Raw genomic sequence first — 13577 nt, 5'->3', positions numbered from 1 at the left:
CTATCCTTCTGCTCGAAATTTGCAATGTCTCTTCTTCTCCTTGCATTCTTAGTTAGAAGAAAATATTTTTCATAAATTTCTCCACCATTTGGTCTTGGGTAGAGACCTCGCTTGTTTCCAATGAGTAAGCATTTTTTGTAAACCTCAAACCCTAAAGAAACTTGAGTCATTTGACAGTTTGAAAGGTTAGGTTTTGATTGGAGGATAAGTTTAAAAAGAGAAAATTGTGGCTAAGTCCATAGGCTAGGCGTTTTGGTTAGACATTTTGATTAAAGTGGGGCAAGAAGGTAAATCAGTTCAAAGGAATCTTAGGGCAGAAGTGTTAAATCATGGTTTTGCTCGATCGAGAGGAAAGGCATAATGCAATTTAGGTAAGGATCTCGAGCAGTCATATGGAATTCGAGCAAGGTTGAAGACAGAAGGGTAATCACGGGGCACTCTCGGTGCTTGTTTGGCTAAGATAAAGGATAAAACGCTTAAGAAGTTGGAAACTCAGGCAATCTCGATGCTTGTTCGATCGAGATTAGATATTGAAAAGCAAGTCTAAGAAAACCTCAAGCAATCTCGGGCATGAGTCCGACATAAATTAAAGATAAAAAGGAAATTTGGAGGATCTCAGGGCTGTCTTGAGGCTTTTCCGGTTGAGATTGGAGACAGAAAATGAATTATTTAAGATCTTAGAAAAACTCGAGCTGTGTTTTGATCGAGAATCCATATGTCATTTGCATGCTTAAGTTAAATTTTGGCAAGCTAGAGGTGTCAAGAAATTTTCATGCAAGACTCACCATAAATAGATCACTTCATAAGGGAATTTCTCTCATTTTACTCCGGTGTTTTGGCTGAAATTACTCCCAAAAGTTTGAAAATTAAGTCTAAATTTTTAGACTGAGGCTACTAATTTAATTTGGGGAGAGGAAAGTTAAGGTTGAACTAAAAGAAGGGAGAAAGGTAATTTTTTAGAGGAATTTGAGCAGTCTTGATTCCAAAAAGGCTACAAAACGCATATCGTGGAGTTTTTGGCAAAAATTTTGAGGTAAGAAAGTTAAGGCAATTTCAAGTGACTTTGTAGAGGGATGTTTTCTCAAAAGACTTATGGATTTTTAGTTATGATTTTCTAAAGTAAAGTTAAGTTTCTAGATGAAAATTAAGTTATGGGCATTGTTGGTGGTTGACCGAGTTTGCAAGACGAGGTGGATTGTTTTGGTGTTTTGGAAATTTTAAGTAAAGTTTTGATTTTTATAATAAAAGGGAATTAAATGGAATTATTTTTCAATTATTTCAAGTCGAAGGGAGATCATGCAAGTTTACCAGCTGAGGTTCTAAACTACTATCTGTGAGTGACAAAAATAATTTAAAGTTGATTTGTTATCAAATGTTTAAGCTTGATTTGATGTTTCCTTGTTTGAGTAAAATGATTTCTAAATAAATTTATAAGCATGCTTTACAAATTGTTAGTTAAAGTATGATTTGAGCTTAACTAATGTTTGTCGAGATTTACAAACAAGGTTACATGTTTTTAATTAGACTATTTTGAATGTGTTTGAGCAAATAAACGATGAGTTATGAGTATGCTTAAAGTTTCTTGAAATAAAGTTGTTTACTATTTTAGAAAGATATTTGCAAAAGCATGAGTTTCATGAAAAAGATTTTAACCAAGAAAATCATGTGGTTCTATATACCTAGATCTCAACAGTCAATGTGCACAGTCAGAGGTATGAGACTTTGCTGACAGTTAGCTAGCTACTACTGAGATTAGGCAGAATAGTATGAACAAAGCTCTGCTATCTTGACTGATGTTATTAGATCAGGCACGATAGGTTGAGTTTGTTACTATCATGACCAAATTTCTAAGGTATAGAATTAACATAAATGGGAAATAGATATTTGTTTTAGAAAGAAAAAGAGTTATTTAAAGATAGAAAGAATTATTTAAAAACAGAAAGAGTTTATCGAGAAAGAGAGATTTAAGAATTCTATGCTTCATGTTATGTTTCATGAATTACTCATGCAAAAGACTAAGTGTAAAGTTAATTTATTTTTAAAGTGTGTTTTAAGTAAACCATGTCATGTACATAAGTTTAAGGTTAAGTTAGTCAAGTTATTTAATTTTCGTTTGGTTTAAGTGTTATCTATACTTTAAGTAAACCAAACGAAACCCTGTCATGTACATAAGTTTAAGGTTTAGTTAGTCTAAGTTATTTAATTTTTGTTTGGTTTAAGCGTTGTCTATATTCAATGACATTTAGCCTTAACTTATTTTGAAAATTTATGGAATGAAGTTTGTTGAATCTATAAATGTTGTCTTGGTCTGTTGCTTAAGTCTTAAATTGTTTAAGTTGTTCAGTAGTTCAAAAGGTTCAGTAATCAGAGTCAGTTGGTGTCGTTCAAAAGGAGAGCGATATTGGTTGACTTCACGTTGCCTCTGGGATTGAGAGTAGGTGATCCAACAGGAGGTGTGATAAATTTCTTTCCTTCCTCCTTTGTGGTGAAGCAATGTCAGTTTGATTTCCTCCTAAGTAACGTAGGGAAGAGAAAGTGTGCTATATCTTCATGAAACTCTTAAGGTGCTCGTGTCGGCCTTCACTTGAGTATAATCCAAATTGAACCGTGTTTTAGATCATTTGAAATACAAAGGTTCATCCCGAATCTTCTGCCAATGAAAACTAGACGGATGACCTCAAGACTGAAATCATATTAGGTTTAGTGAAGCATATTCTCAAATAGGTGTATTGTGATCATGAGATATGAGGATGGGGTGAGTTGGGGCCATCATATTGTTGTTGTTATTGGCCATATTCTAGATATTTCGGTTGTAATTATCCATCAAAGGAGCATTGCAATTGTTGTTTATATTATGCTCGCAAGTCCTATTTCTCCTTTGTCTACGTTCTCTATTTTTGCGCCAAAAGGTTTGCTTAACTTTTGAGTTAAATGCAAGCTCAGGTTGTAATCCTTTGCCCATATATTGCTAGCATACTTTTTAAATAAGTATACGATACTGCTATAGCTGAAGTTCCTGCAAAAGACGAAAAAATGCAAATCATTACACAAATTTCATTGAGCCCCTGACAACCGCCTGAAAAACTTGTTTGGTTGTTAGTATGTGTTATAACTTTAAAGCATAAAGATGTAATAATGCATTATGGGATGACTACATTCTATGGTGAATTCATATGCGATTAAGTTTTTTACTCATAGATTTGTTCATTGACGTTCTACGTATGCGACTAATTGCCGATGAGACAACAAAATGCATTAAAATGTGGCAACAATGCTTACTCACTCTCTAATGGTTTGTCTAATTGCATACAAGTTTTTCTTTATCATATATAAGTGCAAGCATATATAAAGGTTTCCTAAGTAAGCCCTAATCGAACATATGAACTTAGTAGTTTCTCAAAATTAAGCAATGTTATGTCTTTTACAATGAACTATATATACAATAGAAGGGTATGCACAATATGCAACTAAATTAACTAAACCTATAGTGTACATGTATGTGAAATGCTATGAGTGGAACGGAATAACGTTGGTGAGTGCGGACGTAGTTGAACTAATAAGTTACTTAGTACAAACATTAAGAGATGACTAAAGGAATGCTTATACAAGATGGTTATGAACTAAAAAAACTCGAGAATCCTTTAAAATAATAGTAAGCATCATATTTAACTTTTATTTAAGACAAACAACCTCTCGACACCTCTGTCACACATAGTTACATCTCTGGATATATATGTTGAAGTTCAAATACTATATTTTCTCTTAGTAAATATGAATAACGTGTTTATGCTTCAACCCTTAATTAAGTCACGCTACCTTTCGACACTTTAATGTCAAAAACATTCTCGTTTCTAGGATATGGATGCTAAGGTTCATATCAAAGTGTTATTTCTAAAGTCAACTTTTTACTTGTTTAATGTGATTTAAGTTACTTGCTCTCTCGAGTAGTTGACTATCAATACTTAACTCAATCTCTCAATTGAATTAGGCGTTCAATGTAGCATAGATTAAACAAGACGAATGTACTATTCATACATACTCTTTAAAATAAACTGCATCTTTTTACTTCATTTTAGAACCAATATGGAAAATAAAAAGATAAAAGATGAATCATGAAGAGTGTTCATATTCGTATGATAAATTGTTGGTCTTTCGACTGTTGAGTTCAAAATTCAAATATAATAAAATCAAAATACAAGTGGAAAGGAAGGAAGTTAGCGTCAAGCGGCAAGATGCAATCGAGTATATCTTTTGACTCCATTACAATCTATTGTAAGTGATACTACGTGAATGGAATAGATGGGCTCCATCTCCGTTTTCAGAGAAGAATTAAGCTCTCATCAAAAACTTCAATGAAACTAAAGAGAAAAGAGGATGGGGTAGTGGTTTGATAGATTTCAACTTAGAAAGAATTCTCCAATATGAGGTATTTGTGTATAACATCCAGCTCTCGTGGGCTATTTATAGGTGTTGAACTTGAATATTTCAAGCATCCGAAGTCTGATTTCTTCTAACATTTAACATTAAATTTCATGCCCTGTCGCATCGTTTCATCGTATCACAGATCCATATGATCGGGTATAATCTAGACAATTACCAACCATGTTGATTGTCTTGTCGTTTCATCACTTTGTTTGTTTATTGTGTGGTTCTTTGGTTAATCGCTTGACATGTTAGATCAAGTGTAAGTATTGGTCACTACTTTTCTTCGTGTAGCTAATCTCTTCAAATTTTCTTCTTTTTCATCTTAATTTTACGTTCAAAACATTAAAACTCACAATAAACACGCATCTTTTGTAAACTTATGTTCGCATAATAAGTTTTTTCATATAAATTCATCATAGTTCATCGTCTTAAATCTCAATTTGGCTTCACTGTTTTAAATAAAATACTACAATAACTTAACCTTGCCACAAGATATCACATTTCAGCAAACACTTTGAAGTATTGATTTAATTTGGCAATAACATAAACTAAGTGAAGATCAACATGTGATTATTGATCATCAAAAGTCAAAAAAGGATACCACAATTCAACAAGGAGGTCTTCCCGGCTCTGAAAATTTCAACATATTAAAAAATACGAAGGGAATTTTAAAGGTGAAACAAAGAAAATGAAGCTCAATCTTTAACTTGATAACTTTAGACCCAATTTGATGCATCTCAAATGAAAACTTTTACAAATAATTGTTAATTCATATGAAAGTGTGTCCAGACAAGATAAACAGAACGAGGGATTAGTAAATAGTTGTTCGATGTACAGCTCTTGCTCAAGGAACAAAACCTGACAAATAATGGAAAATAATATATACATAACATGCAATACATTTTTGTACAAAGCATCTACTACCTATTTTGTATGATGGAAAGCAACTTTTTAGACCTCTCTTTTACATCCAAATAAAACTATTTGTTGTGTGTTAGAAGAAAGCTTGCGTTTGTACATCATTGAATATTCTTTGTTATAATTTTCACATGAAAGCATACAAAACTTTCCTCAATCCAAGCTAAAATGTAAGATCCTTGAGTACAGAGTAGACCAGTGAGGAAAATGAAAAGTCCAAGATTATCACACATCTACCTATCCCTCTAAAGTCACTCAGATTAGCAAAAAAGGGGGGAGAACGTGAAAAGGTAACAAATCATTTATACACACAAATAGAATAAATAGAACAAATCTCGAAGATTTACCAGATCCATAAGGAAGATAATGTCTACCGACCACCCTTTCCAGCACTGAAGATTTACCGGACTTTTAAGTTCCACAAGAATAGAATGGACCAAGTACAAAAAGAAATGGTTACGAGATTTACACATGAAAAAAAGGATGAGTTAAGGAGATTACTAACCTGTCCTACGGCAGCTATGGGAGGAAGAGCTTCCCAGAGAAGCATTCCCTCGTCTCGCCACCATGATCTCCCGAGACAGTGCAAGCTTACTGGATTCGGTTGACTAAACTGGTCAAGTTCTCCATGGTAGCCATAGAAAGATGGAAATACAGCGAAGATTTGAGGGTTCTTTTTTGGGAAAAGGAGAATGTAATAAGATGTGTTATAGAGTCATAGGGTTTTTTTTCTTTAATTAATCACATCAGTTTCTCTGATTCTCATGAAATATACCTATAATGTCAATCCAAAACTGACACTAAAGATCTACTTTTTTTTCATCTTTGATGTCATTCAAAAATTGACACTAAGGATCCACTTTTTTTCTTCTACCCTCCTGATATTGTACATCTGAACCTTCTTTTTTGGACCAACATCAAAGGTTAAATTTCTTGTAGTGAAAAAAGGAATGGGTATGACATTAAAAAAAAATCGTAACAAGAAATTTATTTAGATAAAAGAAATGAAGCCACTCAAAAATTAAAATGAGAACCACAACCAAATTAAGCAAAGCAAAACTGATTTTAGGAAGTGAATAGCCACAAAGAGAAATGAAAATACCTACAATTACACATATAATAATCTTTGTAGATATCATTTAACAAAGAAATTTAGGACTCAAGCTTTGACAAAAGAATGTTTGGCAAGTGAATTTCCAAATACATAAAACTTCTAAAGAATACAAAAAGTTATTAAAATGGACAAACTAACATCTACAAAGAAGGCATTCTTCCCAGATTATCGAAGGTTGAGGCCAATAAAGAGTCTGATTTTAAGAACATGAAAGTGGCCTTGTAAACAACTGATGTGGGTAGATTTTATAACCCAAGATGTTCTTGTGCAGATTTGCACCAATTTCTTTAATGAATTAGCCAATCCTAGGCACTGCAGTGGATAGAAAAATTTTACAGAAAGGAATTCAGTTAACGACCTGGAGGAGGAGGAGGAGCAGCTACATTGCCAAATCCCATCTTCTGCCCCAAAAGAGAAAGCTGCTCCACAAACTCAACTCCGGTGAGAATTTCGGTGCTACCGTATATTATATGCTTGATTGGTTGCTGATTCATTGACAGTTCTTGCAAGCTCCCGTACTCGACATAGTTACCCCCTCCAATCATGAACACAATGGCTTCCTTAAATGGTCCTTTCAAATGGCTACTACTTGTTCCAGAACTCGACTTTGGAGCACGTGGGTCAAATGTGAGAAAAGTATCAATTTCAGGGTTCGGTCTTCCATCCATCAGCCCCTCAACCGTCCTAGTCAGTGCAAGCTGCCTATCACTAGATAAAAGATTTTTAACACCAGCAGTCACTGCACTTATTGACTGTCCATATAGCTTTTCAGCCCAATCCACAAGGTTGCTTCTGCTAGCTGAATTTGCTGATGAGAATGAGGCATTTAATGACTTGATCTTCTTGACATATTGAAATGCACTGGTATCAACCTCTGATTCCCTCAGAGCAGCTTCCACAGCTTCAACTTCAGATGGATTTAAAGTTTCAGAAGAGATGAGATATATAACAGCAAATCGGAGCTTATCCGTTTTAGTACCCTTCCCTTTGAGTACACTCAGGAGTTCGTTTCTATCGATCCCTCCTCTGGCCATCATGTCATTCTCCTTTTTAGCATATGAATCAAGTGACCTCTCCTTGATCTCACCCAATAATACTGTAGCAATGTTTGTATGCTTATCAATAACTTGCTTCCTTTCAGTCAATTCTGGCAATGAGTTCACTGCATTCATCAAATGCTTTGTGTTCCCAATCAAATCTGTTCCATCGAACTCCGCTCCATCAGTACCACCAGTTCTTCTATTCACCTCATCAACATCCTTTTTATACTTATTCAACTGAGTCTCAATCTCCACTGCAACTTCTGGAAACTCCAAAGATCCGTTTCCCACCCAAAATGGGTCTGAACTATCTAATTCATATGATTTCATCCCACCCTTTTCACCCTGCACATTCAATCTATTCAACTTCAATCCTAGAACATCATGAACTAAAGGTCTGTACCTAAAATCATGCTGTATTCCTACAGATAACTCAAAATTTCGATCAAACAGACACAAAATGGGACGCTGGAAGGAGCTAGCAAATCCTCCACCCTCTGTAAACAAATTGTTCTTCGACAACAAATGATCTCTCAACCTCTGATCCAATGCCGAGGCAACCATTTCCGCGGGTCCTCCTCGTTGGCATCGAATGACAGGCACTACAGCAAGCGTAGCCAAAACACTAAACAACCCACTCACGATTCTCTCTATAATCTCCTCGATTTCACGATCTCCAGCAGAGGGATCGTTCAATTGGAGATATATACTCTTCTGTGCTAATGAAAACAAGTTATCTTCCAATGTAACAAACTCCAGATACTGGTCATGAACCTTCGAGATTCGTTGTACCGAATCCGAATTCAGCGTCCCAGATGCGAGATCCTCAAGAAGAGGACGAGGAATAGAAGAAGAGAAGTTTAAGTAAAAGCTATCGTAGAGAAGACGAGAAGCATCAGCAACAATTCTATCTATGTTGATCTTAGTCGGTTGGACGAAATAGACGGCGGGCACATCGTGAACAGGTTTTCGATCCTTGTCGATGAGAAAGTAAAGAGTGATCCCATGTTTGCGAAGATCCTTGACGTGAATCAAAGGGGATAGTATGTTCTGGCAAAATCTGTCGAAGATCAAGATCTTGTAAACCTCTTCTTCGTTCCCGGCCGAAGTTGAGTTTACCGGCTGGTTCAAATTCAACATTCGAATTATACATTCTGCAATCGCAAGAAGTTTAAATCAAATTCCAGTTTGAAAACACCAATGCAGCATCAAATTTCATTTCCGGCACTGCTCAAAACTGGGATCTAGAGAGAAACAAAGAGAAATCACCTGTTTGCTTCTGGCGAAGGTTCAAAGCCATCGCGATTCGTACAACAGTAAAATTCAGTCCCTTTTGTTGTCCAGATGAGAGAAATCGGAAGCTTCGAGCTTTTGGAGGATTCGTTCTTTCAATTCGCCGAAGCAGAGTTCTCGAAATGCGACGGTGGGTCGAAGGGAGAAGGAGATATCTGAATGTATACTTCTTCTATACGGCCGCTTGTTGTTTATTTTATCTTAACAACCAATACATGTTTGCCACGTCATCATAATGACTTGGTACTTTGACCCCTATGTAAACGTGGAAGTTTTCCATTGGCTAAAATGTACAATAACTTTCCAAATGATGTTAGTGTTGCATCGAATTCATGGAAAGTATTACAAATACCGGAGAGAGAAGCAGAGAGGGGAGTTCAGGTTCAGGGGATGGCAACGGCGTCGTTTCTGCGCAACCGATACTGGATTCTCAGGCATGGCAAGAGCATCCCAAATGAGAAGGGCCTCATTGTGTCCTCTACAGTTTGTGACTATGACCCTTTTTTTTTTACTTTCTATTCACTTGCTTTATTCTCTGTTTGTTGTTTGGATTGTAAGAAATTGGCGTTTTACTGGATTCTTGTCTTAAAAAGTTCTTTTTAAGGGTGTGGGGAATTTGACTTGTCTGATTTTAATTTGGGTGTGGAGAATTTTTCTCCGATTCCGAAGTTTCTTTTATTCTTCTGAAAAATGGGTTTTTGATATGGCTGTGGTTGAGGATTGTTTTGCTGCTTCTCTTATGTTCTTCTTTTCCTTTCAACCGAATTGTGTTTTGGAAATGAATTGGGCTGTGCGTGAATGCTGATTTTAGGCTTCATATCGTGGTGAGTTTGCTTGGATGTCTGTTTGTTAAGGGTATGTGCCTGTGATAAGACATGTTTATGTAGGTTTTGCTTGTCAGTTAGATTGAGAAGAAGAGTGAAGAATAGGTAATTGACTGAGTTTGATTCTGCTGTAGGAAAATGGTATCCTTCCGGAGTATCAACTTGCCCCTGAGGGTGTTGAACAGGCACGGTTGGCTGGAGTACAATTCTTAAAGGTGTTCTATTTTTCTCCTTAATCTGTGTTTCTTCAGGCTGTATTTCTGTACGTAGTAGTCCTTAGATTGTGCAAATGAGCGATTAGACAAAGTTGGTTATGTGTAAACTGTATTTGTAAGGGTAGAAAATGGAACAAAATGACTTTTCGGATGTTAATTGATGGCTTAGCTTAGCTCAAATTAACTTCAAAGTTAATATGTTGTAGAAAGAGTGAAAGTATCCTAGCTTGTCAAAAGCAAATAAAGTAGTTTTTGTTTTCCAGTTCTATTCTACACAATTCTAATTCATGACCCTTGTTTTTTCTTCCCAAAAGTAAAAATGTGATAGCTTTGCTTCTGAAACGCTTGTTGAGTTTGTAAATATCGATTTTAGTATGTCTGGTAATACTACGTTTTAAAGATCATTCAATCACACTTCGTGGAAACAATTTTAAGAACAAAAACAAGAAACTTCTGTCAACAGTGTGGTTTTACTGATTTTTTTCTGCTGAGCTAGACAAGGAGAGTAAGATTGTCTAACCATTTCAAGGAAATAAGGGAAATTTTTATATTTGTATGCTGTAGAATTGCGAGTCGGGACACATTGACATTGGTTTAATTTGTTTATTCTTTATATAACTGCAACAGATAGGTTTAATTTGTTTTTGCTTTCAGTATAACTCATGAAGCCCCTTGTTCTCTTTAGGTAGCAGCCACATTATGTTTAATACTGATTAGTGAATAACATGGGGGTTTTGGCCTTCATGATCATGATAATTAACACAATCCAATCAAAACTTATTTGGCTATTTAATTATGTGACTTGTTTATAATTGTATGCTTTATGAACTATATGGTAGGATCCAAGGTAATATGGGATGATTTCTCTTAAATGGCTTGGCTCTCCCACCCCAATAATTAACTTTTGGGTATGGTTCTTCAAGGTGCTTGAGTACCTAACACTATCATCTCTATCAATGTCGAGTCAATCTCAATTGGTCTTTTTTTATCATTCTTGGTCACTGTTGATAAGGAAAATAATGATGGATCAAAGCAATATTACAAGTGCAGGAATTGAAGGAAAATTCTATATTGCTCGAAAATGTTCGTATTTGCTATTCGCCATTCTCTAGAACAATTCATACGGCTAAAGTTGCTGCATCTGTACTGAATCTTCCATTTGAAGGTCCCCAGTGTAAGGTAAAATAACTGTCATATTTCATTTGTGTTTCTTTAAATAGTATTGGTTGAGTCAAATTTCGGATTCAATGTCTTCTTATTATTACAAGATAAATTGATAAAACCCAGATATATTAAATCTAAAAAATAACAGAAATACACAATAAACCAATTGATTTGAGGTACTTGGACCCTCAAGAACCCTTCTTGAGATCACACTCAAGCCTATCTTAAGATCACTCTCAAGCTAGTTCATGTACCAAATATTGCTTATCTTCTCCATTCCCCAATGCCTGTATAAACCAATAAATATAACTATCTTATTGTTATTATGCCCTTAATACTCTAATAACCCCTAATACCAATCCAATCATAAAACTTTGATTTGCAGATGATAGAGAATCTGAGGGAACGCTACTTTGGTCCTTCATTTGAGCTCTTGTCTCATGACAAAGTAAGATAGCCGTTATTTGTTCCGACTTAAATGTGTTATTAAGTTACATGAAATGAATTTGAAGGTTGAATGAATAGAGAAAGTAAGCAAAAGTTTTTAATGGGTTGTGTTGTGTTGTGTTTGGAGTTGGTGATAAAAGAGTGGTGGTGTTGATTTTGTGTGTGTTGGATCATGTAAAAGTATGAAGAAATCTGGGCACTTGATGAGGAGGATGCATTCAAGCGGCCTGAAGGTGGAGAAAGCGTTGAAGATGTTGCTTCAAGGCTTGCCAAAGCAATTCTTGAAATTGAGTCACTATTTCAAGGGTATTCTTTTACAAGCTTTATTATAGATGAAGTATTGTTGAACGTTGTTTGAAATTCATATCATAACAAGGATAAGGATAATGCAGGTGTGCAATCTTAGTGGTAAGCCATGGGGATCCCCTACAAATTGTTCAGGCAATGATGGGATCGGGCGGCAAGCAAGATGGATCAACTCCTTCTAATGATTTGTCATCAATGTTAGAAGCCCTCATGACCAAACCTATTCTCTCCAACCACCGACAATTTGCACTCCTCACCGGAGAACTTCGACCTCTCCTTTGAATTCCCATAACTTCTCAAAGGATTTATTCAAGAAACATGATAGCTTAAATGCTTTTTCTTTCTTTCTTTCTTTCTTTCTTTCGTTTTATTTATATTAATATAGTCATGGAAATTTGTATATCTTATCTAATTCTCAACTTATTAAAAAATTGATAAGTAATAAAAGTAGGTCAATATGTAAGATTTTACAACTTCACCAAAGATCTTCCAAAATATATTTTTACACCTTTTGAAAAAAGAAAAAGTTGATTTAAAAAGAAAAAAGGAAAGTATTTCTGTTTGCTCACAATGGAATTGATTTGTAATATAATAGGGAGATAAACGTGAAACAGCAAAATTGAAAAAAATGACAAAAGGTGACAATAATAAGAAAAATAGCAAAAGCTAGTGCATCTATTTATTTAATTATATTAATCTTGAATCTACCGATAATTCATCGATTCAAAGGACATATTATTTTACAAACAATCTTACAACAACTTCCTCTTATAATAATGGTAAATATGTCTACGAGAATTAATATAATTTTCGGTTTTTTATATTTTAAACCATTTATTAACATCAGTAATTATAATTAAATAATACATAATATATATTTTTTAATAACATTTTGAAATTATATTTTAGTCTAGATTCTTTAAAATCAGTGTAACTTACATTTACTAATATTTTTTATTCTTTTTATTTTAAAAAATTATTTTTAGGTGACATTTATATATATTTTTAAGGGGTAGTTACAAATTTAGCCATTAAATGTAAAATAATTAAATATATATCAACATTTTAAAAAAATTGTAAATATATCAAAATTTGGTAAATTCTATCAATGATAAATCTTGTTGTAAATATTGGTCTATCATTCATAGATCATACAAATGTTGAGTGATACAAGTCTATTAGCGATGGTTTTGCTATATTTGCAATTTTTTTAAATGTTGTTATATCCTTAATTATTATTCTTAAAATGATCATAAATTATAATTACTCTATTTTTAAAAATAAATAAATAATATATATTAAAATCTAGATGCATTACGTTCATTATTTTAAAATTTAAAATTAAAAAATATATGTTATTTATATCTATTTTTGAAAAATATTTAAAAAATATGTTATGTTTATATTATTTTGAAATATTAGTATTCATGTTATTTGCTTTTAAGATTCTAAATTCTGAAAAATGTGTATTTTTAAAATTTGTAAACTTTATGTTATTTGTTTAACATTTTTTGTCGATTAATTACAATCTTTACAGTACATCCTTTAGTATTAGTTTTCGAAGACAATAGTACAATTACAACAAACAACTTTTTGCTATAGTTTTACAATAAGTAAAGACTATTTTGGATGGTAGATGGATAGAATCTTTTCAGTATCTCGACTATCGCGTTGTTGAGGTATGTGTTCCATTTTCATCTTCGTTTCAAGGATTTGTAGAATATATTCAAGATAGACTTTTCCCGTTTTCAAATCTTTTCATGTCTTATTTGAATTCCATTAAGGGTACTCTGGAGGCCTCATATGCCATGTTGTTAGTATTCTTGAATAT

The 13577-nt window shown here is 34.0% G+C and overlaps 2 protein-coding genes across 2 annotated transcripts; one reads left to right on the top strand and one right to left on the bottom strand.

The window, feature by feature from the left end:
- Window positions 1–6432: 6432 nt before the first annotated feature.
- LOC116403874 (SEC1 family transport protein SLY1-like) lies at window positions 6433–8960 on the bottom strand. Its single transcript, XM_031885762.1, has 2 exons — window positions 8767–8960; window positions 6433–8651 (listed from the first exon to the last, which is right to left on the bottom strand). The coding sequence occupies exons 1-2, from the start codon at window positions 8795–8797 to the stop codon at window positions 6808–6810; spliced, it is 1875 nt and encodes a 624-aa protein (XP_031741622.1). The 5' UTR covers window positions 8798–8960; the 3' UTR covers window positions 6433–6807.
- Window positions 8961–9063: 103 nt separating this feature from the next.
- On the top strand, window positions 9064–12224 carry LOC116403875. The gene is made up of 6 exons (XM_031885763.1): window positions 9064–9273; window positions 9749–9829; window positions 10880–11008; window positions 11379–11441; window positions 11622–11746; window positions 11833–12224. The coding sequence occupies exons 1-6, from the start codon at window positions 9079–9081 to the stop codon at window positions 12026–12028; spliced, it is 789 nt and encodes a 262-aa protein (XP_031741623.1). The 5' UTR covers window positions 9064–9078; the 3' UTR covers window positions 12029–12224.
- The last annotated feature ends 1353 nt before the right edge of the window (window positions 12225–13577 follow it).

This window comes from Cucumis sativus, chromosome 5 (genome assembly GCF_000004075.3).
Source record: "Cucumis sativus cultivar 9930 chromosome 5, Cucumber_9930_V3, whole genome shotgun sequence".
Taxonomy (NCBI): domain Eukaryota; kingdom Viridiplantae; phylum Streptophyta; class Magnoliopsida; order Cucurbitales; family Cucurbitaceae; genus Cucumis; species Cucumis sativus.
The sequence above is the reverse complement of the archived record's forward strand: the minus strand, read 5'-3'. Positions and strand labels throughout refer to the sequence as shown.